We start from the raw sequence: 13,699 nt of genomic DNA on the forward strand, positions 1-13,699 counted from the left end.
TGTGTGTGTGTGTGTGTGTGTGTGTGTGTGTGTGTGTGTGTGAATAAACATTAAATGACAAGAGGGGATCTAAGCCCCTAGGAATCAGGTGGCACTGAGAATTGGTGAAAACTTCTTGAATCTCTTTTATGTCTCTAAGCAAAGAAAAGTTTAACTACAGAAGTGGGAGCCAACAGAAAGGACCAGATTTGAGACCAGATCGTAACTGATGGGATTGTCAGTGACATCCTTTGATAAGAAAAGCAGACCACTACATGGGACCTCAGGTATGCAAAGTGACACCAACTCTGTGAAGTCCTGAGTGCTTTATCTAAGTGGAGATGGGGATTATCTGAGGAAGGGGTGGAAATGAGCCTCAGGCGTTGTGGATGAAAGTAGGAATTTTTAATGTCAGATCTGGAGCTCAAAAGAGAGAAAGAATACAAAATCGCTGTCCCATTAGAATTCCTAAAAATATTGACCAGACTTTTAGATGCCCACAAATCATGTAATTTTATTTGTTTCTAAGTAGAAAGGGGTGCATATGTTCAAATCAGATGCCTGAGTTTTGTGGTCAAGGGGGTCTTAGTAGCATCTTGTTTACAATCATGTCTCACATACTCAGGCCTTTTGGACCAATGCAGTCATTGCTTGTGAGCACTGACTAACTGGAGACGAGCTACTCTGCATAGCAGAGTCTGTTTCCTTACAAGGGTAGCCTTGAAAAATGGGTCTCACCCATCCCTAACTCAGGCTAAGTCCTACAGGAAGGCTTGAGAGAACAGCTGCCTATATGAAGATTCTCCAGAAACAGTCAATATAAAATCTAGACTCAGTCTCAGGGAAGCGTGTGTGCCTTGATTCGGAGCCTGACTTTTCAGCAGATTTGCTTTAGGCCAATTTTATTAAATTCAGGCAAGACAAGAAAATCACAAACCTATGATAGATAGCCCTGTTTCCAAGCAGTACTATAGCTTAAAGTTTTTCTCCAGGACATTGCTTTCTCTTTAAAGCACATATTTATTCATTTATTCTAGTCTCTGGGTAGGTGATTGTCAAGGCCAAGGCCTTTGCAAAAGAAGAATATTACAGTGAGTGGTAAAAAATCCATGGAGCTTTTAGATACGCTTGTTAGTTATACAGATTGTAGGTTCTCTAAATGAAGGATTGCAATGTCACAGTAATAAACTAGCAATAGAAAAGCACCTTTCCGTCTGTAATTGGAGAATGGGGAACTGAAAGGATTTAGACACAATCTTAATATGAGTCAATCAATCATTGTGGATGGAAACCAGGAGGAAGTTCACATTTTTATTAAAAGAATATAACAAAAATCTCACTCAGTTCCTGATCATGGGACCTGGTTCTGATCCCTGATTTATTTATTACATTTGGTGGTAAGGAAACCCACTTCAACACTGACAGCTTTGTCAAGCAGCCTCGAGTCCCTATAAGCATGCAAACGTCTGGCTAAATCGATCGGCAAATCCATCACTATTTAAGCCAGTTCCAGCAACCCTGAGAGAAGCAGGGAGAATGGGAGCAGTGTGTTGCCCCCTGTCGAGTCAGTGTACCAAAAAATCAGACAGCGAATAGGAAACAGAGGGATGTAAGAGCAGGAAGAAGGCATGGAAAGTTGTCTTCTGGGAATGACAGGGCCATCACCCTCTTGTTCTCCCAGAGGCTGTGATTGCCTGAACATTTGCATTATATTAGACCAGTCAGCATTCTGGCATGGAGAAGGGTGGGTCTTCCGAGCCCTCATCCTTACATGAAGACTTATAGTAGTTGCCAGAGGAAGAAGACACATCCTCTTTAATGGAGGCGACACTAGCAAAGTGTCAGTGGTCGTAACTAACCCTTCATCCATGCTCCTATAAGAAACTCAAATTATTCATAAAACTCTTTTATTCAGACACAGAAAAAGAGGTAGAGGGGGGCATTGCCTTTAATGAAGAGTACAGGGGCTGGAAAATGCTCAGAAGTTAGAGAGTAAGATTGACATCGAGAGAGTATGCAGGTCTGGGGAATTCGTGTGGAGGTCAGAGTGAAAACAGGTGTGAGTGGAAGCAACAGAAGGAGTCATGGCTGCCAAAGTGTTTGAGTCCATCGGAAAGTTCGGCCTGGCTTTAGCAGTTGCAGGAGGCGTGGTGAACTCTGCTCTATATAATGTGGATGCTGGACACAGAGCTGTCATCTTTGACCGATTCCGTGGCGTACAGGACATTGTGGTAGGGGAAGGGACTCACTTTCTCATCCCTTGGGTACAGAAACCAATTATCTTTGACTGCCACTCTCGACCATGGAATGTCCCGGTCATCACTAGTAGCAAAGACCTGCAGAACGTCAACATCACACTGCTCATCCTCTTCCGGCCGGTGGCCAGCCAGCTCCCTCCTATCTACACCAGCATTGGCGAGGACTATAATGAGCGGGTACTGCCATCTATCACCACAGAGATCCTCAAGTCCGTGGTGGCTCGGTTCGATGCTGGAGAATTGATTACCCAGCGAGAGCTGGTCTCCAGGCAGGTGAGCGATGACCTTACAGAGCGAGCAGCAACATTTGGGCTCATCCTGGATGACATGTCCCTGACACATCTGACCTTCGGGAAGGAGTTCACAGAGGCAGTAGAAGCCAAGCAGGTGGCTCAGCAGGAAGCAGAGAGAGCCAAATTCGTGGTGGAAAAGGCTGAGCAGCAGAAGGCGGCAGCCATCATCTCTGCTGAGGGTGACTCCAAGGCAGCTGAGCTGATCGCCAATTCGCTGGCCACCTCCGGGGACGGCCTGATCAAGCTGCGGAAGCTGGAAGCTGCTGAGGACATTGCCTACCAGCTCTCCCGCTCTCGGAACATCACCTAACTGCCAGTGGGCCAGTCCGTGCTCCCCCAGCTTCCCCAGTGAGGCCAACTGGGCCAGCCTCCATCATTCTGAATGATGCCTTCCTTCTGCCCCACCCCAGAAATCACTGTGAAATTTAATGATTGGCTTAAAGTGAAGGAAATAAGAAATAAAGGTAAAATCACTTCAGATCTCTAAAAAAAAAAAAAAAAAGATTGACATCGAGCAGGCAACACTTTCTGCTTCTGGTCTCCATTTCTTCAGTTCTATCTTGACTCATCACGATGGTTGCATACAGAAGGTCTCAACAGCATGTTGTGGGTCAGCTACCATTTTCCAGAAAGATCCTTAGTTTTATTTGGCACTCCTTCTCGTTTCTAACCCCACTATGACATGCATCTTGTCAAGACATCTTTTGGATCAGTAAAGTACATGAACTATAAATTCAGATTGCACTGCCATTCCCATGAGGGTGACAACAAATGCAAGTAGCCCTTCTCAGTTAACTGGAATCCTATATGTCTCTCAATGAACCTGTTACTTGTAGACTGCTCAGAATATCTCACCTCACAGAGTCTTTGCATAAGCAATGGCATTTTTAATTCAGATACATCTAAATTTGCTTTGGTGTGTGTGTGTGTGTGTGTGTGTGTGTGTGTGTGTGTGTTATTATCTGACCATTTATTAGCACAGGCTTCTTAAATAAATTATAACTTCTCTGAAATCACAAAGCACTGTGTTAAAAACAACTACCAGGTCAGATTAATTCAATTGGTAGAGTGTCTGCTATGTAGGCATGAGGACTTGAGTTCAGTCTTCAACAATGTAAGAAGCTGGGTATGATATGTACATTTGTAATCCCAGCACTGGGAGACAGGGACAAAAGAATCCTTGAGGCCTATCCTAATGAGCAATCCCCAAGTCCCAGCAAGAGACATCACCTCAAGATACTAGGCAGACAGGTCATGAAGAGTGATACACAAAGCTGGCCTCCACATGTACATGTGTGAATACAAAAAGGTCACTGTGGAGGTTGGACACTTCTGAAGTCACTTCTCAGTGGGCTTCAGTCTTATAAAGTCCCATAAGTAAATACGTTCTCTTCACGAACTAAAATGTAAAACTTTAAAACCTAAACATAATAAAAGCAACATAAAGCAAACCATCATTCAACATCAAATTAAATGGAGAGATATGTGAGATAATTCCACTAAAATCTGGGACAAGACAAGAATGCACACTCTCTCTGAATCTATTCGGTATAGTACTCGAAGTCTTAGCTAGAGCAATACAACAAAAGGAGATTAACGGAATAAAAATAGTATACAACATCTTGGGGTAACTCTTTCCAAGCAAATGAAAGATCTCTACAACAAGAACTTCAAATCCCTGAAAAAAGAAATCGAAGACCTCATTTCCCTCATGGGAAAGGTCTCCCATGCTCATGGATAGGTAAGATTAACATAGTAGAAATGCCCATCATACCAAAAGCAATCTACAGATTTAATGCAATTCCCATCAGGATTCCAACACAGTTCTTTACAGACAGGGAAAGAGAAATTCTTAATTTCATATGGGAAAACAAAAACCCCAAGATAGTGAAAACAATTAACAATAAAAGAACTTCTGAGGGAATCACCATCCCTGACCTCAAGCTATACTACAGAACAATAGTGATTAAAAACCCCATGGTAATGGTACAGAGACAGACAGGCCAATCAATGGGATAGAATTGAAAATCTAGAAATAAACCCACACACTAAATGGACACTTGATCATTGTCAAAGAAAGAAAAAAAACCAATACCGTGAAAAAAAAGAAAGCATCTTCAGTAAATGGTGCTGGTATAACTGGCGGTCTGTATACAGGAGAATAAAAATAGATCCACATTTATCACCCTTCACAAAGCTCAAGTGGATCAAGGGTCATAAAACCAGGTACAGCAAATCCAATAGAAGAAAAAGTGGGGAAAAGCCTCTAACTCATTGACACAGGGGAAATTTCCTAGAACTCCAATGGCTCAGGCTATGAGATCAACAATTGATAAATGAAACCTTATGAAACTGAAAAGCTTCTATAAGGCAAAAGATACAGTAAATCGGATAAATCAGCAACCTACAGAATGGGAAAAAATCTTCACTGATCCCATATCCAATAGAGAACTAATATCCAAAATATATAAAGAACTCAAGAAGCTAACCTCCAAAAAACCAAGTAACCCAATTTTTAAAAATGGATTTAGGAGCTAAACAGAGAATTCACAACAGAGGAATCTCCAATGGCTGAGAAGCACTTAAAGAAATGTTCAAAGTCATCAGGGAAATGCAAATCAAAATGTCCTTGAGATTCTACCTTATACCAATCAGAATGGCTAAGATCAAAAATAAGTGACAGCACTTACTGGAGAGGATGTGGAGAAAGAAGAACACTCCTCAATTTCTGGTGGGATTGCAAACTGATACAACCACTCTGGAAATCAATCTGTAGGTTCCTCAGAAAATTGGAAATAGACCTACCTGAAGACCCAGCTATACCACTCTTGTGCATATACCCAAAAGATGCCCCACCATACCAAAGGGATACATGCTCCACAATGTTCTTAGAAGCCTTATTTGTAATAGCCAGAAGCTGGAAACAACCCAGATGTCCCACAATGGAAGAATGGATACAGAAAATGTGACTGATCTACACAATGGAATATTACTCAGCTATTAAGAATGAGGGCATCATGAGTTTTGCAGGCAAATGAACGGAACTAGAAAATATCATCCTGAGTGAGGTAACTCGGACCCAAAATGACAAGCATGATATGTGCTCACTAATAAGTGGATATTAACCAAAAAGTACAGAACACCTAGGGTATAACACACAGAATTTAAGAAATTTACCAAGCAGAAAGGCCACGTGAGGATGCTTAAATCCTACTTAGTAAGCAGAAGAAAATAATTATGAGAGGCAAAGGGAGGGTAGGACTTAGATAGGAGAGGGGAGAGGGAGGGGAAAGGGGGAATAGGATCAGGTATGGGTGAGTGGTCAGGAGAGAAGTCCTGAGGGCCAGCACAATGAACGGAAATATGCAGCTTCAGAAGGTGAGAGATGGGAAGACCCTCTAGAATGTACCAGAGACCTGGAATGTGAGAGACTCTCAGGATTCAGTGGGAGTGACCTTAGATGAACCAGCGGGAGAGGGAAGAGTTCATCTCTAGTAGATAGACAGGGCCTCAAGAGGATCTGTGATGTTACCAACTCAGATTCAAAATTTCTGATCCAGAAGTGTTCCTGTCTAAAGAACTGCAGGGACAAAAATGGAGAAGAGACTGAGAGAAAGGCAGTCCTGTGACTGGCCAACTGGGGATCCACCTCATGGAGAGACACCAAGGCCTGACACTACTACGGATGCTATGATGTGACAGACAGGAGCCTAGTATGGCTTTCCTCTGAAAGGCCCAACCAGGAGCTGACTGGAAAGATACAGATACTTACACCCAACCACTGGAGTGAAGTCAGGGACCCCTATAATTGAATTAGGGAAAGGATAGAAGCTGAAGAGTAGGGCAACCCCATGGGAAGACCAGCAGTCTCAACTAACTTGGACCCCTGGGAGCCCCCAGACGCTAAGCCACCAGCCAGGCAGTATACACTAGCTGGTCCAAGGCTTCCAACACATATACAGCAGAGGACTACCTGGTCTGGCCTCAGAGAGAAGATGCACCTAACCTAGATAGTCTTGAGACCCCGGAGAAGAGGTATGCCTGGTGGGGGGAGCGTCTTCTCAGAGACAGGTAGAGGAGGAGTGGGATGCGGAACTGTGGAAGAGGGGACTGGGCAGGGCAACAGCTGAATTGTAAATTTAAAAAGTCTTTTGGAAAAGCAAGATATGAAGCAGATTAAGTCATGAGATATCCGTGGAGAAGCTCAGGTGTGTGTTTAATAAATCTTCCTATGCTCCCAACATGAAAGAACACTCAATCAGTTTCATTTCAAATGTTCTTGTTCACTTTAATATCATTCTTAAAGAAAGAAAAGCCTGTGGGGCTTGTGAAGGTTGGCTTTTGAAATATCCAATTTTTCAAGCTTCGTGTAAAAATGTCACTAAATTGATTCACACTTACTTTCACAGGGCAGAGACTGGAAAATCATCAGAGAAGTTTACACGTGCTAAATCACTGAAGAGTTCAGGAGGTTCCCATTGGAAAAGACCAAGTAGAAACCCCAGAGCTTGCATCTGCACAACTTCCCTCCTGGAGTTCTTTGCAGAGACGACACTACATTTTAGTATTCTGGGAACAAAACGTTTCTCTACCTGTCTACTAGAATGACTTCACAATCATGTGAGTATGATTCAATGGTTATACATACACTGGAAATAGTTTGTCTTGCAGAAGCAGATGCCATCTACATGCATTTGAATTTGTTCTAATCTAACACATTAATAATATCCACCACCCCTCAAGGAAAAATAACCAATAATAATAATGTTTAAAAAGCCATATGGAAAACTGTTATTTGATAAGATTAATACATACACATAGGCATACACACATGGATGCGTGTGCACACACATGCTCAGATAGAGTTTAATTGGAGTTTCCTTATATAGGAAATAATCTTTCTCCCAGAAGCCATGGGTTGCCAGATAAAATTCTAGCATCAGGTGTAGAATACCTCCTCTCAAATTGTTGATCAGAAAAGTCCCAGAGATTCCCCCTTCCAAAGCAATAGAGACTAGAACTATTGCTCCTGGTTGCTCACTAGAACTTGGTGGAAAGTCTGAAGACACGATACACATTTGTCCCAGGGCATAAAATAATCACATTGGTGTTGACCAGGAAACTAACTCCCTGCCACTTAGCTTTCATTACACTGAAAGGTGTCATGCAGGTTCATGGAGAGAACCAGATGTGCCCATGAGTAAAAGAAGAGCATAAATGTTATGATGGTAGCCAACTTCTTTCTGATTGGATTTAAGACCCACTCCATGGAAGGAAATACATGTGGTAAAGTAAATATGGCCAAGAGCCCTTGTTTGAAGAACTTGCAGACCCTAGCAGTGAACCCACAACTATTATTCTACAAAACAGATAGGATACCAAACTGTCTTGTAAATTTGTATCCCTCTACCCACAGATAAGTGTTACTCTCAAAGCTCATCAGAAGAAATTTCTTTGTGCAATGGACAATCATTATCACAAAAACTCTCAACTTGTTAAAGACCAGATAATTAGGGTCAGTGAAAAGAAGAGAGAGAGAGAGAGAGAGAGAGAGAGAGAGAGAGGAAGGAAGGAAGGAAGGAAGGAAGGAAGGAAGGAAGGAAGGAAGGAAGGAAGAAAGAAAGAAAGAGAAAAGAAAAGAAAATCTGAGTTCATTAATTTCAAATAAGAGAAGATGTAGTTAATAAGTCCACTCCTACCAAATCAGTCCTTCTTTTCTGAAAGCACACAACTTTTTCCTTCACTTTGGCAGAATATAATCCAAGACCTAGTGGAACTGAACTCATGGAGGAACAAAAGAAAAGAAAACCCAGTGCTGGGGAGAAGGAACCAAGAGGGTCAGGTCTGCTGTACTATATTTGTCTGCAAATCCAGAAGCAAAGAACACAGGTCAGACACAGCTACAATAATTTCCTGCCACTTCTTTTAGAAACCCTAACCTTTTCCTAGTCTCAAAGTCCAAACCATTCAATAATCAGGTTATCCTTACCCATTATCTGGCATACTGTGTGATGGATCTCAGTAAATCTTCAAAAAAAAATGATTATTGGGGTTTTGACATGTTTGCTGGGATCAGGAACCCCATCAGAGCTTTGAATGAATTAATTTGTTTGGTCTTATGATGAGTACTCTGGTGGACCACCCCAATTTCCCTCTGTGAGGTAGATGAATATTCTACTCTGGGTTCCTTGCATTAAAGAAGGACAATTCTGAAAGAATGCCCCAGTTGCAGACATACTTATGGGACATTTAAGTACTCTATTGAAATTGCATCATGGTTGAGCATTTTCCTCTGCCTGGTCCTTCTTGTCTTGCCTCTCCCATCTGTTATTCCTAAAACTGTTCCCCCACAATGCTATTGCATAAAAGACCGAGAGGTTTGAAGTTCGTGTCTTTGCATTCCCAACCTATGACCATCAAAAACAGACAGGATCAGAGGGAGAACGCTGAAAAAAAATGTTATCACTGAATTACTGACAGTCTAAAGAGCCTTAGACCTGTGGGTGCTGGGGAGCTAGCAGCAATACTGAACGGGATCAGACTGAGCAGAAATGCAATGGAGGTTTCCACACACTGAAAAGGTTTGCAAGATAGTGATTGTAAAGACTTGGGATTCAGAGGACTATTAGTGAGGACCATAAATATGTTGAAGAACAACATCAAAAGAGAAGGGGAAGTTTGAAGGTGAAACTGGGTATCAACAGCAACAGAAAGTTCACAGGTGCATGGAAATTAAACAACTCACTACTAAAGGAAAAATGGATCCATATGGAAATGAAGAAGGAAATGAAAACCTTTTAAGAATTGGATGAAAATAAAAACACAATATACTCAAACCCGTGAGACAAAATGAGGGTAGTTCTAAGAGGCAAGTTCATAGCACTAAATCCCTACATTTTTAAAAAGAGAGAGATTTTATATTAGCAACTTAATAGAACACCTGAAAGCTCTAGAAAAAGAAGAAATCACACCCAAAAAAAGGAGATGATAAATAATCAAACTCAGGACTGAAATCAATAAACTAGAAACAAAATTTCAGGCAGGATTCCAAATCTTAGGCTAGAACAAAGAAGTAGGCTTGAGACATGAAAATGACTTTGGGCTAGGACAGGGAAGTAGGCTCAGATATTTTGGTCATCCTGATAAGCTTTTAGAAATAGTGATCATAGGAGTGATAGTCGAACTTTGTTTATTTCCTTGTTTGTTCTTTGACTATTTGTGTTTATTGTCTTGCTTGTTCCTTGACCATTTGCATCTATTGTATTGCTAGTTCCTCAAACTAGAATTGACCTTAATACTTGCTTGTAATTAAAATGGTATAAAAGCAAAAAGGAGAAGGGGAGATGGGATAGGCGGTTTCTGGGGGCGGGGGAAAGAGGATGACATCTGAAATGTAAATAAATAAAATATCCAATAAAAAGGTATAAAAAACAATACAAAGAATCAATGAAATGAAGAATTGGTTCTTTAAGAAAATCAATAAGATTGATAAACCCTCGTCAAACTACCTAAACTATAAAGAGAGAATATCAAAATTAATGAAATCAGAGCTGAAAGGGGGACATCACAACAGATTAAGGAAATCCAGAGAACCATCAGGACATATTTGAAAAATCTTACATCACCAACTTAGAAAATTTGAAAGCAATGAATAAAATTTTGATATATGCAACCTACTAAAGATAAATCAAAATCAGACACTTAAACAGACCCATAACTCTAGTGAAATAGAAGCAATCGTTAAAAATCTCCCAACCAAAGAAAATCTGAGACCAGGTAGATTCAGAGAATAATTTTACCAAACACTTAAAGAATAATTAATGCCAATTCTGTTCAAATTATTCCTTAAAATATAAACTTAAGGAGCATTGCATAATTCTTTTTATATGGTCACAATTACCCTATTACCTAAACTATAGAAAGGCCCAACAGAAAAAGAAAATTATAGACCAAGATCCCTCATGAACATAGATGCAAAAATTCTCAATAAAATACTAACAAATGATTCAAAATCTTCTCAAAAGCCCAGAAAGAAACTTATCTCCTGACAATGGAGCTCAGAAGGTAAATTGGTTGCCAAGCTCAGACAGAGCCTTGGATTTAATTGACAGCATCACATGAACCAAGTGACTTATTTGTCTTTCATTTCTAAGACATTGTTTATCATGGAAGGAAGTCAGGACAGAAACTCAAATAAGGCAGGATCCTGGAGGCAGGAGCTGATGCAGAAACCATAGAGGGGTTCTGCTTACTGACTTGCTATCTTATAAAACCCAGGACTACAATCTCAGGGATGGTATGACCCACACTGGGCTATACCTTCCCATCAATCACTAATTAAGAAAATGCCCTACATCAGAGTGGTACCCATGGGGGCCTTTCCTTCTCTGAGGAGAAGTGATGGGAGTAGTGATGGAGAAGGGGTGCGAGGGTGGGACTGGGAGGAGAGGAAGGCAAGGGCTTCAACTGGGATGTAAAGTGAATAAATTAATTAATAAAAAAACAAAAAGAAAGAAAAAGAAATCTTCCTACAGGCTTGCCTACAGCCCCATCTTATGGAAGAATTTTCTTAATAGAGTTTCCCTCTTCTCAGTTGAATTTAGCACGTGTTAAGTTGAAATAAAGCTAGCCAGAACAATTGACCCCTTGTCAGCTTGACACACAAAACATCACTATGAAACCACATCCATTCCTTCTCGTTGAGCATCCATTTTGTGGCTGATGCTTGAAGGGGTCAGACCTAAACCTTATTCTCTATTCTGCTTTATCGACAGTAAATTAAAACTGGAGTCTCTGTATCCTCTTTGAAAATAAGATCGTAGGCCTGAGTGGGACTGTTGAAGGACTTTCCTGCTTTCCTTTGGCTCTTGACCTCAGTTATTGTGTCTATATTGATTAATGTCCACCTTGAACAGCTTGAGAAGGAAGTACACACTCACAGAGCAGGTGCTCTGGAAGAGGACAGACCATCAGTGTGCCTCCTGGGTCAGATTTCTCCCTATCCATCCAACCTACCCCCACATCCTCCTTCCCTTCCTCCTCTACTTCCTGCCTCCCCCTCTAGGCTTGCAATCATCAGGAAGAAAGGACCAAATGACTGTAGGAGCCAAGAGTGACAGATAACTTGAAGACAGTGCTGTTTTCCAGATTACATAGAGCATGTGCACTCATGAATGTACAGTGTTCATAAATGTACATTTGTTTATGCACTGTTTCTGAGATGCTACTCAGATTTTTATTTTTAATACATCTTAATTAAAATACAATTATAGTACTTTTCCCCTACTGGCTCCCTCTGGCTCCTGCCATATTTCCTCCCTTCGACCTCTTAGCAGTGCTTTCCCTCACTCTCAAATTTTTGTTTATTATTATTGCATATAACAATATATTTTATAATGCATACTATAATAAATATTATGAATAATGCAATGAGCAAATATAAAAACGCAACCTGATGATTGTGTTTTTTTGTTTGTGTATGTACGGTTTCAAGGATGAAAACTTTGAATTGGGTAATCAACTCGGAGGCTCATGCTTGAAAAGGCTCTCTCTCTCTCTCTCTCTCTCTCTCTCTCTCTCTCTCTCTCTCTCTGTATTAGTTGCCTGTAGTTCTTTGTCTAGAGGTGGAACCTTGTGAGCTTTCCCTACCTTCTGTGTTAGCATGTCTATTAATACTGTCATTGTTCAAATCTTGCTTATGCAGCCATTTCTAAGAGGCTATCTCACAGAAGACTTCCTGGTATTCTGGTCCCAACAATTTTTCTGAGCCCTCCTCAACCGTGTTCCCTGAGCAACAGATGCAGGAGCTGTGGAGATGTACCCACTGGGGCTGGGGTCCTCACCATCCATTGATCTCTGCAATGTGTCCAGTTGTGATTGTCTGTAATAGTTTCCACTTCTGTAATAGGAACATCTTTGATGAGAAGTCTGTGATATAAGGATAATATTTAGAATACAGTTAGGAATTGTGCTGATCTTCTGGTCAGATTTTTAATTGATTATCTTATTGCAAAATTCATTTAGCTACTTTGAGCAAACTGTCCATTACATAAAGAGTAATAAATTTTCATTTCCTAAGGTTGACAGAATATATAGAAGGTGATATATGTCCAAGGAAGCATTTTCAGGTAGTGAACTGACCCTATCATTATTTGTGATTGTGGATATTGTCAAGGATTGTTTTAGTTTCTACCAGATGACTTACATGAAGCACTGGGTAGAACACTGACTGCGAATGTTGAGTAATTTGGAAAACCACAGGTAAATGTAACAACAGTTAACAGGTGTAAACAAACCCAAATCATATGGTTATGGAGCAACTTCCCAGCCAAAAGAAGGAATACATGACCCAATAAAGAATATTTTTCTCTTAACTAATATTTCTGTGTTTAGTGGCTTCCAATCATGGAAAATTAAAATAAGCACATTTTTATAATAATGTCTTCCATTATAATAGTAACTATTGAAGCATTGTTTTTGAAAAAGCAAACTCATAATAGGCCTTCCTTGATACCTCCAGGATGCACGGCACTTTCCAGGGCACATTGTTGGAAGGGGAAAACCAGGCTCCATGGTGAAAGTTGCTTAAGTTCTACTTCCTGTGAGGTGTGTTTCTCTTCCTCTGCAAGTATGGGATCACGCCTCCATCTTTCCAACTTTAACTAAGGCTTCATTTGATAATGGAACTGTTATTTTTCTGGGTGGGTGCTTTTAGTAACTGTCTTAGAATTTCTACTGCTGGAATGAAATACCATGACCAACATAAATGAGGAGAAGAAAGGGTTTAGTTCATTTTACACTTCAAGGTAACAGTCCACCATTGAAAGAATAAAGGGCAGACACTCAAGGACAGAAAAACCTGAAGGCACTAGCTGATACAGAGGCCATAGAGGGGTGCTGCTTATTGGTCTGCTTATCCTAGCTTGCTCAGCCTGCTTTCTTATAGCACCCAGGACTACCAGCCTAGGAATGGCACCACCCACAATGTGCTGGGGCCTTCCACAAAAATCACCAGTTAAGAAAATGGACTTTAGGGGCTGATGAGATGGTTCAGTGGTTAAGAGCACTGACTGCTCTTCCAGAGGTCATGAGTTCAAATCCCAGCAACCACATGGTGTCTCACAACCATCTGTAATGATATCTGATACCCTGTTGTGGGGTATCTGAAGA

General features: G+C 40.9%; 1 protein-coding gene across 2 annotated transcripts; it reads left to right on the top strand.

The window, feature by feature from the left end:
• The first annotated feature begins 2,063 nt into the window (after positions 1 to 2,063).
• On the top strand, positions 2,064 to 2,840 carry LOC114628630 (prohibitin-like). 2 transcript variants are annotated; one of them, XM_028776551.1, is made up of 2 exons: positions 2,064 to 2,480; positions 2,832 to 2,840. In XM_028776551.1, the coding sequence occupies exons 1-2, from the start codon at positions 2,064 to 2,066 to the stop codon at positions 2,838 to 2,840; spliced, it is 426 nt and encodes a 141-aa protein (XP_028632384.1). The 2 variants fall into 2 exon arrangements, with proteins under 2 accessions (XP_028632384.1, XP_028632377.1); XM_028776544.1 differs by having other exon boundaries at positions 2,064 to 2,840.
• Positions 2,841 to 13,699: the final 10,859 nt, after the last annotated feature.

Source organism: Grammomys surdaster, unplaced genomic scaffold, assembly GCF_004785775.1.
Source record: "Grammomys surdaster isolate TR1022 unplaced genomic scaffold, NIH_TR_1.0 66, whole genome shotgun sequence".
NCBI classification, from domain to species: domain Eukaryota; kingdom Metazoa; phylum Chordata; class Mammalia; order Rodentia; family Muridae; genus Grammomys; species Grammomys surdaster.

Bases quoted from the DNA above. Each gene is read 5' to 3' on its own strand.
- LOC114628630 (XM_028776544.1), top strand. From the start codon at position 2,064: ATGGCTGCCAAAGTGTTTGAGTCCATCGGAAAGTTCGGCCTGGCTTTA.